At 55.1% G+C, this 23,066-nt stretch overlaps 1 protein-coding gene across 1 annotated transcript; it reads left to right on the top strand.

Moving 5' to 3' along the window:
- The first annotated feature begins 6,263 nt into the window (after positions 1–6,263).
- CCDC88B (coiled-coil domain containing 88B) lies at positions 6,264–21,772 on the top strand. Its single transcript, XM_006860977.1, has 27 exons — positions 6,264–6,323; positions 6,590–6,747; positions 6,879–6,990; positions 7,072–7,141; positions 7,221–7,279; positions 7,365–7,448; positions 7,526–7,669; positions 7,828–7,973; positions 8,128–8,209; positions 8,343–8,501; positions 9,151–9,297; positions 9,409–9,520; positions 9,688–9,824; positions 9,905–11,041; positions 14,528–14,655; positions 14,742–14,859; positions 16,713–16,808; positions 16,889–17,029; positions 17,389–17,645; positions 18,246–18,389; positions 18,528–18,714; positions 18,824–18,969; positions 19,109–19,207; positions 19,389–19,555; positions 20,041–20,223; positions 20,371–20,439; positions 21,717–21,772. Exons 1-27 carry the CDS (start codon positions 6,264–6,266, stop codon positions 21,770–21,772), a joined length of 4,398 nt encoding a protein of 1,465 aa, XP_006861039.1.
- Positions 21,773–23,066: the final 1,294 nt, after the last annotated feature.

The following is a 23,066-nucleotide window of genomic DNA, read 5'->3' as shown; positions in this document are numbered from 1 at the left end:
GGAGACAGGCAGGGCTCCGAGGCTGTAGCACTTTAATCCAACGCAGCCTGCACTCTGGCCCTCTGTCCCCCAGAGCCCTTCTGCCTCTGGCCTCTGGATTGGGATCAGAACTATCTAGAAAATACAAAACTAGAAGGGAGCCGGGAGCTGGGGTCCTCCCCACCATAGCCCTGTGCAGATGCGGATGCTGAGCCACTGAGGGAGGGGACTGACCAGTGAGTTAGCAGCCAGGTTCTCCATTTGTCTGCCTGTCTCTTTCTCCTGCCCACCTCTTGGGTCCCCATGCTGGCAGCCACTGTAGAGACAGCCAAAGATGCAAATATCTAAAGTGTTTCTCAACACAAGATGATAATGGGAAGACGTGAAGAAATACTAGGCAGCCATTAGAAAAGATCAAGGTCAATGCCTCTGGATAGAAATGAAGCAGATCACAAAACAAAGTGCAAAAATGGATGAATAAAAATAGGGAACTCAGGGAGGAAGTAGGAAGAGTGTTGTTACATTGAAGGAATTGTAACCAATGTCATCAAACAAAAGGTGTATAAGTTGTTGGATAGGACACTTTTACCCAAACCACAATGAAATGCTCAAACACATACTGCAGAGCCAGGGAGCTGCAGAACTGTGTCTGCTGGTAGGTGTGTATGTGTGTGTGTCATGCAACTTCGTGTTCTATAGGTGGACACCACACAATGGGGATCACAGTTGCTTCTGTTCAGGGACTGTAGGTCAGTGTGGTGCATGGGAGATTTAAACAAACAAACAAACAAACAAACAAACAAACAAACCTTTTTCTTGTGAGTTGAGTGAAGGTTTATAGAGCAGATCATCAGTTTTACATTCTACAAATCTTATGCTTCATTTCATTACAATGATTGCAATCCCCTCCATGTACCACTATTGTTGTTGTTAGGTGCCATCGAGTTGGTATCTACTCATCGTGACCCCACGCACAACACAATGAAATACTGCCTGGTTGTGCCAACCTCACAGTCGTTACTACATTTGAGCTCATTGCTGCTGCCACTGTGCCAATCCATCTCTTTTTCTCCAACATTCCACTTTACCAAACATGCTGTCCTTCTCCAAGGATTGGTCCCTCCTGAAAATACGTCTGAAATATGAGAGACCAAATCTGGCCATCCTGACTTCCAGAGAGCATTTTGGCTGTACTTCTTCCAACACAGATTGATTTGTTCTTTTGGAAGTCCATGGTACTTTCAATATTCTCCTCCAACACCATAACTCAACTGAATCAATTCTTCTAGGTCTTCCTTATTCACTGTCCAGCTTTCACATGCATATGAGGTTACTGAAAATACCATGGCTTGGGTCAGGCGCACCTTAGTCCTCAAGCTGACATCTCTGCTCTTCAACACTTTAAAAAGGTCATGTGCAGCAGATTTGCCTAATACAATACGTTGATTTCTTGACCGCTGCTTCCATGAGTGTTGATGGTGGATCCAAGCAAAATGAAGTCTTTGACAATTTCAATCTTTTCTTCATTTATATGGATGTTGTTTATTGGTCCACTGGTGAGGACTTTTGTCTTCTTTACATTGAGGTGCAACCCATACTAAAGGCTGTGGTCTTTGATCTTCATCAGTTAAGTATTTAAGTCCTCTTTGCTTTCAGCAAGCAATGTTGTATCATGTGCATATCACAGGTTGTTAGTAAGTCTTCTTCCAATCCTGATGCCACATTTTTCTTCATATGATCCAGCTTCTTGGATTTATGTGCTCAGCATGCCCTGGTGTGCAATTTTGCTAATTTAAAACTGTTTAGTGTTCCCTTATTCTTTTCAAACAACTAACTGCCTCTTGGTCTATGTACAGGTTCCTCATGAGCACAATTAAGAGTTCTGGAATACGTGAACCTCTAGTTAACAGTATTTACCTCTATTCACTTTAACTCTTACATTCCTCCCTGTGTCTTCTGCTACTTTCATCTTTCCTCCGCCAAACTCCTTCTTGCCTTCCCCATCACCCAAGTGAACCCGTGTCTACCTTGTAGCCCATGAATAATTTTCCCTTCCCTGCCACCCCTGCTAACCATCATAGAATGTTTCTTTTTATCAAGAAAACCTTGTCTTAACTATTTACAACAGTGCCCTAATACAATATTTACCTTTTTGTGATGTAGCCCTATTCACAACAGCAAACAGATGGAGCCAGCCTAAATGCCCATCAACAGAAGAATGACTAAGCAAACTTTGGTACAGAAACATGATGGAATGCTACGCAACACTGAGGAACAGCAGTGAATCTGGGAAGTACCTCAGTAAGTGAAATTACACTGCGTGAAATTTGTCAGTGCTTATTAATAGCCAAAGGAAAAGGCCTTCTACTAGCTTTCTACTCCATAATTAACACCCTCTGCCCTTAACGAGCCACAGAATCCCAGATCTTCATGGCAGTGGACTGGGGACGCCTCCCCAACCTCCCTCACCCCCTGCAGCTGAGCCAGGTCAGGAAACCAGATCGAGGTGCGGCCAGGCTTGTCTTCTGGGACGGATGTGAGAGCGATAGTTGACATAGCCCCTGCCTCCGGGGAACAGTGACTCAGAGATGTTGAGTAAGGCAGCGCCCTTGACCACAAGAGTGTGAGGCCCACTGGTTAGGCTGGACCTGCTGGACTGGCAGGGAGCAGGCGTTCCTTACCACTTCCTGGACTGGAATCCTTGGGGGTTACAAATTGGGAGTCAGAATCAGAGGGTCAAAACCAAAAGGGGCCTTGATAGCAGTCCTGCTCGTGCTAAGCACCACCCCAGGGACCATTTAATGAGTGCATGTGCTAGGCACTGGCTCATGGGAATTCTCCCATTTCCAGAGGAGTCTCAAAACCAAAACCAAACCCACTGCTGTCAAGTGGGAATCATAGCAACCCTAGAAGCAGCAGGAGGCCTGGGAGTGGAGTGGGTTACAAGCTGGGCTGCTAACTTCAAGGTCAGCAGTTCAAATCTACCAGTCGTTCCATGGGAGAAAGATGAGGTTTTCTGCTCCCTCAAAGATTACAACCCTGTTTTGGGTCACTATGAATTGGTGGCACACAACCACCACCATAAAACAGAGGAGAATTGGGTTTTCAAGGCTGTCAGCTTTATACATGCTGAGGGCTACATCTTACTCTCCAGGAGTGGCTGGTGGCTATGAACTGCCCATCTGCTTAGCAGCAGGCACTTTATTCACTGTGCCACTATTGCTGTGCGGGCGATGATGACTCATCACATATGACCGCGTGGGGCAGAGTAGAACTACCCCGCAGTATTTCCAAGTTTGTCAGTCTATAGATGCAGGATGCCACATCTTTCTCCTTCAGAGCAGCTTGTGGGTTTGAGCTGTGGATCTTTTGGTCAGCAACTGCTCAACCACTGCACCTCTGGCATTCCTTAGATAGTATCTCAGGAGGGTCAAGTAACTAGGCGTGCTCCTCTGCTAACAACCCTACCTGGTTTCCTATTACCTGCTCTGGTCTGTCACTTAATAGCTGCGTGATCTTGGGCATGTTCCTCAAGTGCCCTTCTGTGTAAAATGGAGATAATCTATAATCCTTATTTCATAGACTATTGTTTTTGTGAGTTGCCACTGGTAGCGTAGTGGTTACAAATTGGGCTGCTAATCTCACGGTCAGCAGTTTGAAACTACCAGCTGTCCAGCGGGAGAAAGATGAGGCTTTCTGCTCCTGTAATGATTTATAGCCTTGGAAACCCTGTGCAGGGTTGCTGTGAGTCAGAACCCGACTCCATGGCGCATAACAACAACAACAATCGAGTTGGCCTTGCAGAACAAAACGTTGTCCATCCTTGACCCATCAGCATCCACTTGGGTCTCTGTGAGCCCATTGTTGTGGTTAGTATGTCAGACCCTCTACTTTACCAAACATGATATCCTTTTCTAATGATTGGTCTTAGACTAGCCCTGTTCTTAACTAGCTCTGGTAGCCTGTTGTTGTTGTCAGGTGCCATCGAATAGGAACCGACTCATAGCGACCCCATGCACAGCAGAATGAAACAATGTCCGATCCTGGGTCAACCTCACTACCGCTGCCACACTTGACGCCATCAATGATGCCACCTGGCTGATCCATCTTGTTGGGGGTCTTCCTCTTTTTCTCTGACCCTCCATCTTACCTAGCATGACATCCTTCTCCAGTGACTGTTCCCTCCTGACAATATTTCCAAAGTATGAGAGATGAGAAGCTTAGCCATCCTGGCCTCCAAGGAGCACTCTGGCTGCACTTCTTCCAAAACAGATCTATTGGTTCTTTTGTCAGTCCATGGCACTTTCAGTATTCTCCTCCAACACCACAGCTCAAAGGCATCAATTCTTCTACGATCTTCCTTATTCACTGTCCAGCTTTTGCATCCATATGAAGTTATTGAAAATACCATGGCTTGGGTCAGACGCACCTTAGTCCTCAAGCTGACATCTCTGCTCTTCAACACTTTAAAAAGTTTTAGTGGTTACAAATTGGGCTGTTAAACTCAAGGTCAGCAGTTCGAAACTACCAGCTGTTCTGCGGCAGAAAGATGAGGCGGTTTGCTCCCATAAAGATTTACAGCTTTGGAAACCCTTTGTAGGGTTCTGAGTCAGAACCAACTCCATGGTACTTAACAACAATAGTCACACTTGGCTCATGGTAAGCCTGTGTTTGCTACGGCTGTTATTTTTATGACCTCATGCTTCATCAAAGCTAAAATGGCATTCATTAACTGTAGGAGATGACACTCAGGGAAAAAGAAACCCCATGAGGCAATTCCACTCTTTCCTATGGGGTGATGATGCGTTGGGGCTGATTCCAGAGCATTGGCTTTGGTTTTTAGTTTCTTAGTGCAGCTGGTGTGGTACTGTAGGATAAGCACTGAACTGCTAACTGTAAGGTCAGTGGTTCAAACCCACAAGTAAAAAAAGCGGGTGGTTTTAATGAACATACTTTTTTTTGTCACAGTTTGTTCTTGCTGTTTAGTGCTGTTGGGTCGGTTCTGACTCACAGCAATGGTTTTTCAAGGAGTGGCTGGTGGTCTTGAACTGGCAACCTTGTGTTTAGCAGCCAGGTACTGATCCTACAGCACCACATCAAGACTCATAGTTTAGGAAGCTACAAGTCTGCTTTCAAGGCACAAGTTTTAGAGGAAGGCCCTCTCTGTTGACTGAGGGGAAAACCCCAAGGTTCTTAAGTTTCCTTGGGAGCTTCAAGCAGCATCTGTTTATGCTTACTTCCATGTCTATTCTGTTTTTTTTGTATCTCAAAAGTGATAAGGTTTAAGACATACCCTAGGCTGATAATGGCCCTATTAACATAACAAAGAAACTTCTATTCCCAAATGAGATTACATCAACCCGTATAGAGATCAAGATTTCAACACCAATTTTGGGGGACATTTAGTAACACCTTCATAGCCCTTGGGGAACACACAGCATGTTTGCGTAAGTGAGTTCTGATAGCTGTCTCCCCAGTGCACTGTGCATCCCAAGGGAACAAGGACAGTGTGGGTTAAAACTTCATCCCAGCACCTAGAACAGTGCCTGAGAAAATGAATCAATGGGGAGCAGTGGGGGGAACTGGGGTGTCCTCTAGCCTTTACCTTCCACACACATCTGCTGCGGGTCCCCACTGTTCTGCTTCCATGGAGTCCAACTTGCTTGTCTTCTGGATGGAAGTCAAGGTCTGACCAGGGAGAGCCAGGCCCAGCCCAGTGGATGTAGAGTCTGGAGGACTTGGGAAGGGGTGCTCATTCTGGCTGGGGTTCATTCAGTTCTGGAGGAGGTGGTATCTGAACATGGGCCCACAAGTGAGGGGCGGGGTAGATAAATTTAACAACAAAGGGAGTGGGAAGGGCCTGGAATATCCCAAGATGAAGATGCAGGTCTCCTGTGTTCTCTGTCCCCAGTCCCTGTCCACCACCACTATGCAAGGTCTGGGGGCTCTACAGAGGTCCTGGGGACACAGGCACTAAGTCTTCTTCTTGGGGGTCTCAGCCCTAAGAATGAAAGACCCACTCTCCTTGTGGCAGGCCTTGCTCTAGGTGGCTCTGGCCAGTTCTATGGAGCAGCAGGCTTGGGGTGAGCAGAGGAGGCTTCGCCTGGCTGGGTAAGGATGTGGGGACACAGGCAGGGCTCGGGGGTGCAGAGGCCCGCCTGCCCCCGGAAGGAGGAAGCTGCACAGGGTGTCGGTGGCTGGGCCGGGATCCCCCAGCCGGGGACTTCCTCTTCCTCTCAAGTCAGGTGTAGCTGCCGCAGCGGGGCAAACACCCCAAGGCCAGCATGGAGTGGGGCGAGGGGCCCAGACTCAGAGACTTCCTGAGTGGAAGTCTGGCCACCTGGGTGAGGGGGGCAGGTGGGAGGGAGTGGGGCTGGAGGGGAAGTGAGCAGTGGGAGGGGTTGCTATGGGCAGAGCTGGGGCTTAAAGGTAGGGGCGGGCCCAAATGTGAGGGTGGGCAAGGTCCCAGCAGTAGTGGTGAAAGGAAAGAGACCAAGGTGCGGGGAGGTATTGGGAGAACTGGTGAGGGGTGGGGGTTGGGCCCCATGGGAGTAGGTCAATGGGGAGGGGCTCCTACCTGCTTCAGCTGAGTCCTCTCTGTTCCCTACAGGCTCTGGGACTTGCCGGGCTGGTGGGGGAGGTGGAGGTGCCCCAGGGTAAAGACGAGGAGGAAGAAGAGGAGGAAAAGGAGGAAGAGGGGCTCAGTACCGAGAGGAGGTTCTTTCAACTCAGCGATGGGGCCCTCCTCCTTCGGGTGCTGGACATTGTGTAAGGGGCGGCAGGGGGCGATGGGGGAGGGGCAGAGAAAGCTGGTGGGAGGAGCCTGGGTGATGGTGAAGGGCTTGGATGGGATGAAGCTGACTGGACACTTGACTATACTTTCTTCCCTGTGCCCACAGTGCCCCAAGTTCCAGAGGGGTACCTCGGGTGGTGGGAGGCCATGAGGATCCTGCAGCCAGGAGGGTCCGGAACCTGAGTCAACTGTGGGGTCGACTGAGGGATTTTTACCAGGTGAGGGTCGGTAGGGGAAGATTAAGATGGGGAGCCTGCTTCAGGAAGACCCCTCATATCTTCCATCCCCTCCCCCCTCAGGAGGAGCTTCAGCTGCTAATCCTGTTACCACCCCCTGATCTCCAGAGGTTGGGGTTTGACCCCCTCTCAGGTATTCCCCCCCCCAACAGTCCCTTTGCCCCATCCCTCCCCCCACCCCCATCCATTGACCCGGTGGCTTGTGCCTGCAGAGGAGGCGATGGAGGAACTGGGAGGCCTCCTACAGCTAATGCTGGGGGCGTCTGTGCAGGTAAGCAGTGGGAACCTAGGGGGTTCAGCCAGGTGGGCCTCGGAGGATGGGAGACTCCCTGTACCAGCCCCTTGTCTCCCCGCAGTGTGAGCATCGTGAACTCTTCATCCGTCACATCCAGGGTCTCAGTCTTGAGGTCCAGAGCAAGCTGGCTGTAAACATCCAGGAGGTACTGGGTGGGACCAATGGCCTGGGATGGGCACCCTCCCCAGGGGGCTCCTGCTGAGCTGCTCTCTGCACCACCAGGTGAGCCAGCCCTGGGCAGGCATGGTGTTGGCGCTGGCTGGGCCCTTGCCTGGGGAGCTGGAACCTTCGGAGTTGGAAACACTGTCTTGGAGCCTGAAAGGGACACTGTCAAGGCTGGCACGGGAGCGGGATGTGGGGGCCCAGGTAGGGGGTGGCAGAGGTGTTGGAATGGACGGAAGTTTGGGGCCCAGGTGGGGAGCAGAGGGAGGGAGTCTGGCGTCTTGGGCTGACTGACGACCAGGTTTCCATGTGGAGTACCTTGGCCCAGGTCTCTCCTGGTCCTTGTCCCTTGACTCACACAGAGGCTAGCAGAACTGCTGCTGGAGAGGGAGCCGGCCCCTCTTCCGCCTGAGGCTCGCACCCAGACCCCCTTGGAGGGTTCAGCTCACCACCTGGCCCTGCAGCTGGCCAACACTAAGGCCCAGCTGCGGCGGCTGCGGCTGGAGCTGTAAGTGCTCTTGGGCTGGGAAAGGGGATCTGGCGGGGGTGGGGCAGATGAGGCCGGAATGGGGGCTGAGTCCGTGGGCGCCGCAGGCTCAGGTCTGGTAAGGAAGGGGTTTGCAGCCTCCACACCCCCTCCAGCTAGCTCTGCTTTCCTCCAGGGAGGAGAAGGCCGAGTTATTGCTGGACTCCCAGACGGAGGTGCAAGGCTTGGAGGCAGAAATTCGAAGGCTCCGCCAGGAGGTGCTCCTCACTGCTTCCAGCCATTGCCCCGCTCCACCCTACCCATGGTCTCCCTTCCCCCAACCCTTTCCTTCGCGACCCTAAGTCCTCTGGCCCGCAACTGGCCATTGTCAGCTCCGCACCGTCTGCCCAGGTTCAGGCGCTGTCGGGGCAGGCCAAACGGGCGGAGCTGTACCGCGAGGAGGCTGAGGCGCTGCGGGAGCGGGCCGGGCGCCTGCCCCGCCTGCAGGAGGAGTTGCGGCGCTGCGCGGAGAGGCTGCGGGCTGCCGAAGCTTGCAAGGGCCAGCTGGAGGTGAGGGGCGAGGCCTGATGGGAGAGGGGTGTGACCAGGAGGCGGTGCAAACAGGGAGGTGGATTGAGTCCAGAGAAAACAGACAGGTCAAGGCTTTAAGGAGGATAGGTGAAACGCGTGAGCACAAATGAGGTAGATGGTGTCTGGGGAAGAGGGACGAAGCAGATGGACGAGAAAGGTAGGGGGAAGAGGGTGGAGCCCACGCAGGAAGGTGGTGTCTTGTGAGAAAACCTAGAGCAGTGACTGGTCGAGAGGCGGTTCTGGCAGAAGGGGGTGGGGCTTACAGAGCAGCGAGGCGGGGCTAGGAGCTTGAGAAATTGTGTGCGGTTGAGTGGTATGGACTCAGCGACCCTGTACGGGGTTTCCTAGGCTGTAAATCTTTACCGGAGCAGAAAGCCTTATCTTTTTTCCGCGGAGCGCCTGGTAGATTCGAACTAATGAACTTGTGGTCAGCAGCTCAGCTCGTAATCCACGCTACCAGGGTTCCTATGCTTTGGAAGTTGGGGAAGAGAAAAAGTGGGAACGGGGAGGGGAGATGAAGAGGAGAGGGGAGATCCAGAGAGAGACAGGGATGGGAGTAAGCTTGAGGAGCGAGGCGAGGCCCTTGAGCCGTGCGAGTGCAGCCCTTTTCTCTCTGTTCTCCCTGCAGGAGGAGCGGGCGGTCTCAGAGACTCTGGAGGCCTCGAAGGCGCTTCTGGAGGGGCAACTGGAGGCCGCCCGTGAGCGCTGTGCCCGGCTGCACGAGAGCCAGCGCGAGAACCTGCTGCTGCGGACCCGGCTGGGAGAGGCGCATGCGGTGAGGTTGCCAGAGGACCCCAGCTGGGTGGGCCTGTGTCCCTGCTGATCCGTGATCCCCATGACTAACGCTGCTGATTCTCTGACCCTCTTCTCCCCACCCTCGCGTCAGGAACTGGACTCTCTCCGGCATCAGGTGGACCGGCTGTCGGAGGAGAACGTGGAGCTGGAGCTAGCGCTCCAACGCAGCCTGGAGCCACCACCCCCGAGCTCTCCCGTGGAGGGTGAGGGCCTCGGGCCTCGCATAGGGGCCCTGGGTGGGAACTGCCTGAGTTTTCCTGCAGTGATGGAGGGCTTCTGACCTCGCCCCATTCCCAGGTTTCTGTAGGATGTATGTGAGGAGGTGGCTAAGGATAGATATGGGGTCCTGACTTCATTTTCATCCCCCCAGCACCCCTGTCAGGAGCAGCCCCCTCTCTGCATGACGAGGTGAGGGAGGCCGAGGTTGGGCGGCTGCGGACCCTCGAGCTGGAGAATCAGGAGCTTCGAAACCTGCTTCAGGTGCTGCAGGGGAGCTCAGGGCAGGAGGTGAGGCTTTTCCCTACCTTCCTAATAACTCCTTCCCGAACCTCCTTCTCCTCCTGACTGTCCCTTCCGTGTTTCCCCAGCACCCCCTGCTGGAGGAGCAGAGCGAGGACTTCAGAGCTCCAGAGTTATCTGCAGACTCGAACCCTCAGGGCCTGGTGCCCCAGGCAGGGGATGAAGACCCCCAGGCTTTAGGCCTGACTCCCTGGACATCAGATTCAGCACCCCAGGGATCAGATGAGTGTCCCCAGGCATCTGAGTCCGGCCCTCAGGCCATGGATAGATCCCTCCAGGAAGCAGACGTGGCCCTCCAGAGCTGTGACTTGACTCCACAGGATCCAGGCCCTGCTGTGGAGACGCATGAGTCCCTGGAGAAAGCTGGCCATGAAGTCCCTTTCCAGACACCTGTCTCTGCTGGGATGCTATCTCAGAGTCGAGAGATCGAAATTCAGGCCCAATTGCTGCCGCACGGGGAGACCGGGATGAGAGAGACTCTTCCAGGGCAGTTGGGACCTGAGCCCCAGGGGCTGAGACTGGAGGACTCGGGCCTCAAACCAGGAGCTGTGAACCTCAGAGAACAGTTGAGGGGGCAGGAGATCCAAGGTCAGGGCCTGGACCTGTCCAGTGTGCAGATAGAGGCCAGAGACCCTGACCAAAGACTAGAGGAAACCATCAGAGAAACAGCTGATAATCAACCACAGCAAGGATCAGAAGGGGCTCCTGAGACCCAGGTCTGGGAGGAGCCCATCCCAGGGGAGATCCTGGCCAGTGGTGTCCCAGAGCAGGGAACTCTGAGGGAGGAGGTGGCCCAGCTAAGGAGAGAGGCTGAGGTTCTCAGAGCTGAACTGGAGGCCCAGGCCCGAAGGTTGGAGACCCGAACCACGGAATCTGCCCGCCTCTGTGAGGAACTGGCTCAGGCACGCAGGGCAGAGGCTGAGGCCTACCAGGAGGTAGAGGCCCAGGCCCAGGAACAGGCTGGGCTTCGGGAGGCATTGGAGGCAGCCAGCCGGGAGCTGGAAGCTGCTGCCAGGGAACGGGAGGCGCTGGCTGAGGCGCTGGCTGCAGCAGGTCGGGAGCGGAGGCAGTGGGAGCGGGAGGGACCTCGGCTTCGGTCCCGGGCCGAGACTGCTGAGGAACAGCTGCAAGTGCTGGAGAGTGAGGGCCGCAGACACCTGGAGGAGGCTGAGAAGGAACGGCAGGAGAAGAAGGTCCTCAGGGAGGTAAGTCAGGGTTCAGGGTTCCGGGCCGGGAAACCAGGTCAAGGACAGCCTTAACGTCAAGTGCTATTAGTTTGGGCTTCTTAATCTTACCAAAACCCCCAAACCCACTGCCATCAAGTGGATTCTGATATATAGTGAGTGACCCTGTATAGAGTTTACAAGACTGTGAACCTTTATGTGAGCTGACAGCCTCATCTTTGCCAGGGAGCGGCTGGTGGGTTTGAACTGATGTCCTTGCAGTCAGCAGCCCAGTGCCTAACCCACAGCACTACCAGGACTCCTTATTAATTCCACCAATAGTCATTAAGTGCCCAGCACCATGCTGGGACTAGGGGTACAAGCCCACCCCTGCTCTCCAAGGGGATTCCTGACCTAGATCACACAGAGTTGATGTCCTTTGTCCCTGATACCAAGTGTAGGGGGCTGTTTGGATGGGATAAGAGTGTGGACTCTGGAGCCAGACCACATGAATCTCACCACAGGCAAGCTAATCCTCACCCCAACTTCTCCTGTAAAACGGGCAAGCTCTTTGTTGCTGCCTCAGTGGGTCTTTTGGGTAATCAGACACTGTGTTGGTTGGTAAGAGCAGCTTCAGGGGTCTGTGGGAGGGGGAGCTGATGGCTGGGTGGGATAAGGAATCTTCAGGGAGATTTCTGAGAATAACAGGGATTTCATGGGGTGGGTTCTGAGCTTTAGGGTGGGGATAGTCGTAACTTTAAGGTTTTAAACAGACTCGGGCCTGGGTGGAGTGGGGATGAGGGATTTCTGAAGAGGTTCGTACTTTATCTACAGGCAGGGAGAGGGCCGGCCTGTTGGGTCGTCAGTAGGTAGTGGCAGTGGCAGTGGCCCGGGTGGCAGGTGAGGTTGGTGGCAGGCAGAGGGACAGGGAGGGATTGGAAACACCTTCATTCATTCAAACATGTTTAGGGCATCTCCCTAGTGCCAGGCTGTGTACAAGGCTCCCCCTTCTTGGGAAGGTGTTCACAGTCCCAGATGGAGATGGGGCAGTACAGAAAGCCTAGGTGTGTCAGGGCAGCCTTCCTGGAGCAAGAGCCTCAGTTTGCAGGGTGGTGGTGTGCCATAGAATCGGTTCTGACTCATAATGACCCTGCATATGGTTTTGGAGGATAGATCTGTTTTGGAAGAGATGCAGCCAGAGTGCTCCTTGGAGGCCAAGATGGCTAAACTTTGTCTCTCATATTTTGGACATATTGTCAGGAGGGAACAGTCGCTAGAGAAGGATGTCATGCTGGGTAAGATGGAGGGTCAGAGAAAGAGAGGAAGACCCCCAACGAGACGGATCAGCCAGGTGGCATCATTGATGGCGTCAAGTGTGGCAGCGGTAGTGAGGTTGGCCCAGGATCACACATTGTTTCGTTCTGCTGTGCATGGGGTCGCTATGAGTCGGTTCCGACTCGATGGCACCTGACAACAACAACAACAAAATCTTTATGGGAGCAGAAAGCCTCATCTTTCTCCCGAGGAACGGCTGGTAGTTTCGAACTGCTGATCTTGAGGTTCGCAGCCCGACTCATAGCCACTCCGCTACCAGAGCTCCTTCAGTTTGGAGGGAGTGGGAGCAAATGCTGTGAAGTGTGAGGTGGGGTGTGGAAAAAGTGAGGCAGAGAATTAAGCAGAGTTTCTGTTAGGCAGGGCCCCAGCTTCCTTTTAAGCTAAAGTAGGAGTTGGAACTTTTAAAAATGAGGAAACAGAGAACAGCCACTGAAGGGTTTGAACCGAGTGACCTGGTCAGGCTTGTGTGTTGAGGTTCCCACCCAGGGAGGCTGCAGGCCCAGTCCTGGGGGGGTGAGGGTACCCTGCGGGGGCAGGAACTCAACCATGTGACTTGATACTCTTTCCATTTTACCCCAATTTTATAGATGCAAGGAAGGTCTGGGGGTTTGACATGGGGCAAGACAGGCCCAGGGGTGTGGGAGGTCTAGAGAACACGGGAATCTTGTGAGAAGATAAGGCCTAGAGGTTGGCTGTGGGGTCCATGCTGTCAGGCTGATATGGGGTTAGAGCCAGATTCCCTACTTAGCAGCTGAGTAGCTCGGGCCAAGTTACTTAACCTCTCTGAGTGCCAGCTTTTTCACCTGTAAAGCTGGAATAAAAACAGTACCTGCCTGGTAGGATCCTGTAAGAATATGAGTGTAGGGAGCTTGGGACAGCTGTAGGCAGGCTCTCGTTGTTGTTATGTGCCCTTGAGTTGGTTCAGACTCATAGTGACCCTGTACGGGAGCACAAAGCCTCATCTTTCTCCCGCGAAACAGCTGGTAGTTTCGAACTGCTGACCTTGCCGTTTACAGCCTGATTTGTAACCACTACGCTACCAGAGCAAGCTCCTAGTACAAGTATACGTCCTTGGAGTGAGGAGAGGATGGTGCAGGATGGTGCAGGGCAGGAGGAAATGCCAGCAGGTGGCAGTGATGGGAAGACTAGGAAGGTTAGTCAGCTGGAAGAGCAGCCTCAGAGGACCCAGAGCGGTGGGAGACGTTGGGGACAAAAGGGAGTTTTGTGAGGTTTCTTGGTGATGATGGGTGGGTTGCAAGTTGAAGTGAGGGAAGTGAGGGCAACGTGGGCTGTTCAGGTGGGCATTGAAACCTCCAGGCTGGGTAAAGAGCGGGTGGTGTTGTAGAGGAGGGCACTATGAGCACTGTGGAGACAGGTCAGGGGCCTGGACTCAGATTCCAGTCTTCTTCATTTACACCTTCCTGTCCCCAGCCCCTGAATCTAGTGCTGTCTGTCTAGCAGCAGTGCCTCATGGGACTTGTAGTTTTTCAGAGGAGGCCGGGACTGAGGGTGTTGGGAAATGTTGTGCCCCAGAGGCGAGGCCCTGGTTGGGTTGTGAAACCAGTACAGTTGGAAGTTTGTGGGCTTGGTTTCTAGTGGCAGGATTTGGTGGGCATCCGGTCAGAGTATGCATTTTGCTGTGGTTTCATCCTGTCAAGGCCCACCCCCCACCTCAGAATGGTTTGACCCACCTCCTTCTGGAGCCCAGAGGCAGTGTGCTTCTCTCCCCCTTCCACGATGGTGTGGCCCAACTGCCAAATCCTAGTGCTCCCCCGCCCGGACCCCAGTGTGGTTAGGGCCTGTGGAGTTCCTGGCCTGTCAGTCCTCTATGGTCATCTCCCGGGTGGCCAAGGGCTCTCTCCAGACCCACCACACTGGGCCCCTCATGTCTTCATGGCTGCCGGACTGGCTTCAGCCCGCAGGGTGTGCCCACCTCTCCCTGTGTACACGAGGAACCATGGGCTCAGAAAGGTGAAGACACCTGTCGGGGAGAATCTCTCACTCCCAGCCCAGGGATCTCCCCTCCTTAGCCTCCCAGCTCCTTCACACCTACTCTGTGAGGTCACCTGGCTTTGCTCCTGGTTTAGAAAGTAGAGGCCCAAAGGGTGAAAACACTCAGTCTCTGCCTGCCCCTGGCCCTGCTCCCTGGGTGGATGCTGTCCCTTTGCCCTGAGTCTCCTCTGTCTGTCCCAGGAGCTAGACAAGGCGGTGGTGCGGGGCCAGGAACTGGGGGCCCGGCTGGAATGCCTGCAGCGGGAGCTGGAACAGGCAGCTGTGGAAAGGCAGGAGTGGCGGAAGGACCAGGAGAGCCAGCATCAGAGGTGGGGAGCCCGGTAGGAGCAGGGGTGGGCAGCGACTTGGGGCTGGCTGGTGGTGGCAGGGCTGGTACCAAGGCTGCTCCTGGTAGGTACCAGGGTCTGGAGCAGCGAATGGAAGCGGAGCTGCAGGCAGCCGCCACCAGCAAGGAGGAGGCGCTGTTGGAGCTCAAGGCGCGGGCCAAGCAGCTGGAAGAGGAGTTGTTCCAGGTGAGCTTCTGGACGTGTGATCTGGGGGTCTCCTCCACCCCATCCATTCCACGAGCAGACATTCAGGGCCTTGAGTATGCCTGTCCCTCTGGCTTTGCTCCTGGTTTTTGGTGCTGGGAGTCAGGAGTCTGCTCCCCGGGGGGCTGAACAGCTCTGTTCAGGCTGTGCATTGTGTAGCTTTCTGGGGGCTTTGTTTCCCCCCCAGCCATCAGCCCCGTTTGTCAGATGCTCAGAACCCTGTGAGCTCCCCTGTTTGGCCCCCTGTGCTTCGGTCGCTTGGGCCCACACTTTCTCGTGGCCTGGCCACTGGCATGGTAAGTCAGGAGATGATTAGAGAGCACCTGTGTGTGCTGGGCCCAGGGTTCAGGTGGTGGGACGGGCACTCACAATGTAGTTAGGATAAAGAGAGCAGCCAATGAGGGCTGAGGGCAGCAATAGGACCGAGTGAGGAGAGGGGGACCCCTGGCATGGGGATGGTTTGCAAGAGAAAGCAGTGTCTAGACTGGGACTCAGAGGAAGAGGAGGGTGTGAGTAGCCTGGGCAAAGGTCAGGTCTACTGTGGAACACAGCAAAGTGCAGAAAAGTGTGAAAATCCCACCAGAGAGGGGCATGTGATGAAGGTGGGCAGGGCAGTGCCAACGCTGCCAGGAGGGTTAAGAGTCCTCTGGTTTAGGTCCCCCCCCCACCCCTGCACCATCCCTGCAATATGCAGATGATACCACCTTGCTTGCTGAAAGCGAATAGGACTTAAAATACTTACTGATGAAGATCAAAGATCGCAGCCTTTGGTATGGATTGCACCCCAATGCAAAGAAAACAAAAATCCTCACAGCTGAACCGGTAAAGTAATGTCATGTTAAATGGAGAAAAGATTGAAGTTCTCAAAGACTTCATTTTGCTTGGGTCAACCATCGACACTCATGAAAGCAGTCAAGAAATCAAACGATGGACGTATTGCATCAGGCAAATCTGCTGTATTTGTTGTTGTATCGATTCTGTTCCGACCCATAGCAACCCAGTATAGGGTTTCCGAGGAGTGACTGGTGAGCTTGAACTGCCGACCTTGCAGTTCAAACGGCTTTGCAGTCTGGCGCATTAACCCACAGCGCCACACCAGGCTGCGTAAGACTTCTTTAAAGTGTTCAAGAGCAAAAATGACAGTTTGAGACCTAAGGTGCGTCTGACTCAAACCATAGTGTTTCCAGTAGTAGCGTAGTGGTTACGAATCGGGCTGCGAACCTTAAGGTCAGCGGTTCGAAACTACCAGCCACTCCGCGGGAGAAAGATGAGGCTTTCTACTCCCGTAAAGATTTACACCCTCGGAAACCCTGTACAGGGTTGCTATGGGTGGGAACCGACTCGACGGCACTTAACAACAACAACAACATATGCACGTGAAAGTTGGACAAGGAATAAGGAAAACTGTAGAAGATTTGATGCATTAGAGTTATGGTGTTGGAGGAGAATATTGAAAGTACCATGGGCTGCCAGAAGAACAAACAGATCCGTGTTGGAAGAAGTAGTCAGAATGCTCCCTAGAAGCCAGGATGGTCATTGTCTCTCAGACTTTAGATATATTTATCAGGAGGGACCAGTCCCTGGAGAAGACATCACGCTTGACAAAGTGGTGGGTCAGTGAAAAAGAGGAAGACCCCCAACGTGATGGATTGGCACAGTGGCAGTAGCAATGGGTTCAAGCGTAGCAGAGATTGTGAGGTTGGCGCAGGACTGGGTAGTATTTCGTTCTGTTGTGCATAAAGTCACTGTGGGCCGTACAGACTCAATGGCACTTCATAACAACAACCATCCCTACCACCACTGCCCTGGTGACCTCCCAGGACTTCTCCTTGCAGCTTCGCCAGGACCCCGAGGGCCTGGGACCTGAGAAGCAGGCTGGGCCTTGGACCTTGGAGACCCAGAGCGGGCGGCTTATCGAGGTGGAGCGCAGTGTGAGTGTGGGCCGGGGGACTGGGCCTGGGGGTGGATGCTGGGCCACCTGGCCACCGGCTGAGCTTTCCTCTTCTGACAGAATGCTGCGCTGGAGGCTGAGAAGGCAGCTCTGCGGGGACAGCTACAGCATCTGGAAGGACAGCTGGGGAGCATGCAGGGGCGGGCTCAGGAGCTGCTGCTGCAAAGCCAGCGGGCACAGGAGCACAGTGGCCGTCTGCAGGTGGGTGGCCCTCTGGTGCCCTCTCGGTCCTGCCCCTGCCCTTCTCTGCTCTGACTGCTGCCCACTCTTTGAAATAATGATTTTGCGCCTTTCTCTTCTCTGCCCCAACTCCCAGCCAGCAGCCCCCAGTCACACTGATCCCTGCCCTCTGATCCCATCCCCCTTGTTCCCCTGGTTCCTGCTCCAGCTCCTCCATCTGCACCCCTTTTGGCCTCATCTCCAGCTCCCTCTTCCACAGCCAGCCACCAGACCTTACCCCTTCCCTTACCCTGTCTGTCCCATCCCTGCCTTTGACCTCTCGCCTAGCCCTCCACGGCCTGGCCCCAGCCCCAGCCTCTGCCCTTTCCTCTTGTGTCCAGGCTGAAAAGACCATGCTGGAACGGCAGGGTCAGGAGCTGCACCGGAGGCTGGGGGTGCTTGAGGAGGAGGTGCAGGTGGCCCGGCGGTCTCAGGAGGAGGCCCGTGAGCAACAGCAAGCTCTGCTGCGGGACCATGAGGCGCTGGCCCAGCTGCAACGGCGCCAGGAGTCGGAGCTGGAGGGCCTGCTGGTCCGGCACCGAGACCTCAAGGCCAACATGCGGGCGTTGGAACTGGCCCACCGGGAGCTGCAGGGCCGGTGAGCCAGCACCCAGCGCCCCGCCCCACCTTGTCAAGGGCCATGCCTGCTCTTCCTACCAGCAAGCTTCACCCCTGAGTTCCCACAAACAACACTTCTTCCAGTGGTCCCATGCCCCCAGCTTTATATCCAGTTTACCAAAACCAAGAGAACCCACTGCCAACCCTCATAGTAACCCAAAGGACCGGGCAGAGCCACCCCACAGGTTTCCAAGGCTGGGAATCTACGAAACAGACTGCCGCGTCTCTCTCCTGAGGAGCAGCTGATGGGGTCAAACCTCTGACTTTTCAGTCAGCAGCCAAATGCTTACCCAGTATGGTACCAGGGCCTCCTCACTTTCAACCTAAAGTTAGTATGAATTCTCTCAGAAAATACACATCGCGTCTTAGTCTTAAAATGAAAGAAATATATTCGTAATAAAGTAAGGTTTGTCCCCTCCAGGACTCACTTGTAGAGTGAGTTGTCAGGGGCACCAAAGACTCTCTCAGGTCCCTTCCACCAGGAAAACACACCTGCCACCAGGCCCCCCTCCCCTGCTGCTCGGTCCCCCCTGGGGCTTGTCTGTCAGGGTGATGGGCACCTTTGGCTTGTTCCTTACAGGCATGAGCAGCTGCAGGCCCAGCGCGCCAACCTGGAGGCCCAGGAGGTGGCCCTGTTGGCTGAGCGAGAGCGTCTGATGCAGGACGGGCATCGGCAGCAGGGGCTGGAGGAGGAGCTGCGGCGACTACAGGGCGAGCATGACAGGTAGCAGCCGGTTCTCAGTGCTCCCATCTGTGAAATGGGTCCCTGCCTGGTCTTTGTAGGATTCTGCGTTGCTTCCTCTGGCCTTCAGGAAGGGCCTGGGGGCATGTCCCCTCAGATAGCAGCTTCTGGCCTCTGCAGAGCTCAACTGCTGCTGGCGGAGGTGTCCCGGGAGCGAGGGGAACTGCAGGGTGAACGTGGGGAGCTTCGGGGCCGCCTGGCACGGCTGGAGCTGGAACGGGCGCAACTGGAGGCCCAGAGCCAACGACTGCGAGAGTCCAACCAGCAGCTGGACCTGAATGCCTGCCGACTGACCACACAATGCGAGGTGCACGTTGAGGAATGCAGTGGGAGGGAAGGGTAGTTTGGGAGAGCTGACACAGCTGCCTTGAGGTGGCTTCGGCCCCTGACCGGGCCTACCGACTGCCCCCTGCCAGCTGCTGACACAGCTGCGGAGTGCCCAGGAGGAGGAGAACCGGCAGCTGCTGGCAGAGGTGCAGGCCCTGAGCCGGGAAAACCGGGGGCTTCTGGAGCGCAGTCTGGAAAGTCGAGACCACCTGCACCGTGAGCAGCGCGAGTACCTGTGAGCTGTTGGGGCCCCAGCTGGGTCTGGAGGCCCCTTTGTCTGGGGATACACTGGGAGAAAGGCTGGGGCTGCCAAGGGGGCTGGAGGAGTGGTGAGCCTCCAGCCTCACGCCCACCTCCTGCCCCAATCCTACCAGGGCCCAGCTGAATGCCCTGCGTCGAGAGAAGCAGAAACTGGTGGAGAAGATAATGGACCAGTACCGAGTGCTGGAGCCTGGGCCCCTGCCCCGGACCAAGTGAGCGGCCAGCCCTCCCACACCCTGGGCCTGGGTCCTCCTACCCTGCTGGGCACCTCACCCCTAGCTCAGGGCAGGCCTCCAGTGGGGGTATGCCTGGCCTCAGCCATTCCCCCCCAACGGCCCTCCTTTCCCTCCTTCCTCCTTGTCCTTACCCCATCTTGTGCCCTCTTGCTCCCAGGAAGGGCAGCTGGCTGGCAGACAAGGTGAAGAGGCTGATGCGGCCCCGGCGGGAGGGGGGCTCCCATGGGGTGCTGCGCCTGGGGGCCGATGGGACTGGCAGCACCATGAGCCTGGGGGGCCCCCTGGAGATGGAGCTCCCCGAGGGCAGGGAGGCAGATGGGACAGGTGGGTTTGGGTACTAGGTGACCAGAATGGCCCCTTGCGCATGTCCACTGGCCCCACCCTGACTCCTCTGGCTGCTCCCTCTCTCTCTGGCATTCCCAGCTGCCCATCTCCACCTGCCTAGGGGTTTGCTTCCAATGCCTTTGTCTGGGCCCCTGCCGGAGGTCCCTCCCGCCTGCACTGCCCACCTACCAGTCCTCCCAGTCTTCAGTGGTGCCCAGGACCTCAGAGCAGTGGGAGGCTTTAGTGAGAGGTTGTTTATCTCAGCAGACAAAGAAACTGAGGGTCCAAGAGGGGGAGGTCCACTCAGAGCCAGCTCAGGCCTTAGCCTTTGGAGGGTGATGGCCCTACCCCGATTCCCAGGAACTCTCGGTCAAGCTTCTGCAGTAGCGCCTCTCCCGGACCCTGTAGCCTCCCTGCCGGCCCTCTGAGGGCCCTGGCCCCGGTCTGTACTTTTCCCTGAACACTTCCTTTGGGTGCTCTTGCAGGCCTCCCTTCACCAGCACCCATGCGCCGGGCCCAAAGCTCCCAGTGCCTACAGGACGTGGCAGGCAGGCAACGACGGAAACTCAGCTCGAGGTTACCCGTGGGGCGAAGCTCTGAGTCATTCAGCCCCGGAGATACCCCACGGCAGCGATTCCGCCAGCGCCGCCCAGGTGGGAGACTAGGAGGTTTCTGCCTTTGCTAGCCCCCCACCTCCCTGTGGACCCACCATCTCCTTGTGGGAGGGGACTTCCCTTCTGTCTCACACCCTCCACTCACCTTTGCTCTTGTCCCTGTCGCCCAGTGGCTACCTCATATCCTCTTCTACCCCCCAGGACCAGGTGTGGGATGGGATGGTTCTGTCGAGACCTTGGCGGAACACAAAGCCGATGTCAGCCGAGAGGGTGAGTCGGGGCTCAGGGTTGCTTTACTGACAGAACTCATCCATCCATGTGCTCATTTGACAAGTAGATTTTGAGTCTTTACTAAGTGTGAGGCCCTATGGTAGCTGGGGATACAACAGGGAACATTCTAGTAGGGGGCACAGACAGTAAACAGTATCTCTAGTGGCTGAAATAGGATGTGAGTCTTGTGTGTAATTTTCAATTTCCCAGTAGCCTCATCAAAAAAGGGAACAAGAGGCAGGTGGAATTAATTTTCATGACTATTTTCTTTCATTCTAAAATAGCGTTTCCGTATGTTGTGAGTGTACAGCTTTGACACTGTGGGGTATTTTGCATCATTTGTTCATGTTTAGTCTTGGAAGTTCAGAGTCTGTTCCCCACTTTCAGCTCCTGTCAGTTCGGATGAGTGGTATCGCACGTGCTCAGTAGCCCTGTACTGGGCAGTACGGTTCTGGAGTATTGGGGTCCTTGTTAGGTGCCCCAGAATCAATTCTGAGTTCAAGCGACCCTTTGTGATAAGACTTGTACTGCCTCATAGGATTTTTTAGGCTGTATCCTTTATAGAGGCCTCCTGGTGTGGCGCTGTGGGATAATGCGTTAGACTGCAAGGTCAGTTTGAATCACAAGGTAGGCGGTTCAAACCCACCAGCTGCTCCTTGGAAACCCTATGCAGGGTCACTATGAGTCAGAACCGACGCCACGGCACTTAACAACCACAACCACTCCTTTATGGGGAAGGAGCCCTGGTGGTGCAGAGGTTAAGCACCTGACCACTAAGCGAAAGGTCAGTGGTTCGAACCTACCAGCTGTGGCCATCTGCTTCTGTAAAGCTAACCACCTTGAAACCCTGTGGGGCAGTTGGACTCTGTCCTAAGTAGGAATTGGCCAACTGTCTATGGGTTGGGTTTGGGTTTGGTTACGCTTTATGAGAGTGCATTACCCAGTCTTTTCTTCTGAGGAGCTGCTGTGTGAGTTCAAGGCACCGAGCTTTCAGACAGTAACTGACGCATTTAACTGCTTAACGTTATGTCACCAGGGAGATGAGAATGTTCTGGAAAAAAAGAGGCAAATGATGGGGGTTGGAATGCTGGGTTGCTGTTTTAATTAGGGTGCTCAGGTAGGTGGAGCTGGAGCAAACTTGGAGGTGAGTTTGTCAGGCCCATCTGGGACCAGCATTGTGGGCAGGTAAGACCTGTGAGGAGGGCGGAATGCTGGAGTGGGGGAGGTCAGGGAGGTCCTTCTCTGTGAGGGGGCCTGAGCTGAGCTTTTCCTTCCAGGCCCCGAGGAGCAGGAACAGGAGAAATGCCCCCTCGCCCCTTCCCTCAGCCAGTGACAACGTGTGGCTAGGGACCACAAGAGCGCAGTCCTCTCGCCGCTGGAGCCTCAGTGGGGGCTTCCGCCAGCCCAAGAGCTCAAGCAGCCAAGGCGCCCGACGGGAATCCTTGGACAAGAGGACCCTGAGATGGAGCTGGGATGAACTTGTGGACAGGGGGAATGGGCACCCCCTTCGAGCTCCTTGCCAGGGCCCTAGTGGGGGAGCAGTTCGTCCCCCTCTGAGGAGGAAGTCTCTGGGGGATTGCCCTGTGGAGGGAAGCTGGCGGGAGCCAGCAAGAGAGCCACCCGGCTCTTCCAGGCGGAGAGCTGAGGACCACTCCCTGGGGTCTGTGTTCTGGGCCCATCTTTGAGCTGAGGTGTGAAGGATGTGAGAATAAAATGGAGATGCTGCCACCTGAAGCCTGTTGTGTCTTTCCCCCCACCACTAGGGTACGCTCTTCTCTCCTTTCCCACCTTTCTCCCTTCTCATCCCCTCTCTTTGGGGTTGAACCCCTTTTCAGGGAGCGCACATTCTGGTGGGGCGCCACCTAGTGCTAAGGGCTGCTGTGGAGGGACGCAGGATTTGAAGGATGCAGGGCCTCTGGCTAGGACCTCAAAGACGTCTGTCTGAGAAGGAGGGCAGTTAGTCTGGATGACCAGACAGGAGTCAGAGATCTGGACTGCTTAGGGTGGGCTGCTGAAGCCAGAGGCTCTGACATACTTTTTGGCGCAGCCCTGGGCTGGTTCCAAAGGTGGTTAGGGCTGAGGCTCCTCTACAGGCCCAGAGAAGAGATCCAGCTGGAAAATCCAGCCTTGACCCTAACCAAGTCAGGTGCCCCCTGCAGGCAATGAGAGGTTCCTGTAGCTGGGTCCTCTGAGAGCCTATGCCCCCCTGCACCAGCACTCATACCTCCAGAGAGGGGGTTTCTGCTGTCTGTCTGAGGGTCATGGGAACAGGGGCCAGATTGCTTCCTCTGTCCGTGGGCTGGCTAGCTGCTAGGACTCCCCAACACTTGCCTGCCAGCACCGAGGATGGTGGCCACGTTTAGTGCATGGTGCTGGGCCAAGGCTGTGTTGGACAAGGACAAGGGTGGGGATCGACAGAGAGCTTCCCCTATTTGAGGTGTGCAGATTTTGAGAGGAGCAGGCCTGTTGTGCGCGCCCTCCCCCCCCCCCTTGGGGTACAGGCTTCTGCTATACCGACACTGGGTTCAGCAGGATTCCTAGGGCGTCACCTAGCCTGTGGGGTGTATGCCCAATAGTGGCTCCAACTTATCTGGGAGCCCAGGCATGGTTCCTAGGGGGAGTTCCAG

Source organism: Chrysochloris asiatica, unplaced genomic scaffold (genome assembly GCF_000296735.1).
Source record: "Chrysochloris asiatica unplaced genomic scaffold, ChrAsi1.0 scaffold00040, whole genome shotgun sequence".
Classification (NCBI taxonomy): Eukaryota; Metazoa; Chordata; class Mammalia; order Afrosoricida; family Chrysochloridae; genus Chrysochloris; species Chrysochloris asiatica.
This window is presented reverse-complemented; position numbering and strand designations above follow the sequence as displayed.

What these genes read in the sequence shown, in the direction of transcription:
- CCDC88B (XM_006860977.1), top strand. Translation starts at nt 6,264, where the DNA reads ATGGAGTGGGGCGAGGGGCCCAGACTCAGAGACTTCCTGAGTGGAAGT. An exon ending in AGCGGGATGTGGGGGCCCAG is followed by an intron (nt 7,670 to 7,827) that starts GTAGGGGGTGGC and finishes TGACTCACACAG; the next exon opens with AGGCTAGCAGAACTGCTGCT. An exon ending in AGCACAGTGGCCGTCTGCAG is followed by an intron (nt 17,030 to 17,388) that starts GTGGGTGGCCCT and finishes TCTTGTGTCCAG; the next exon opens with GCTGAAAAGACCATGCTGGA.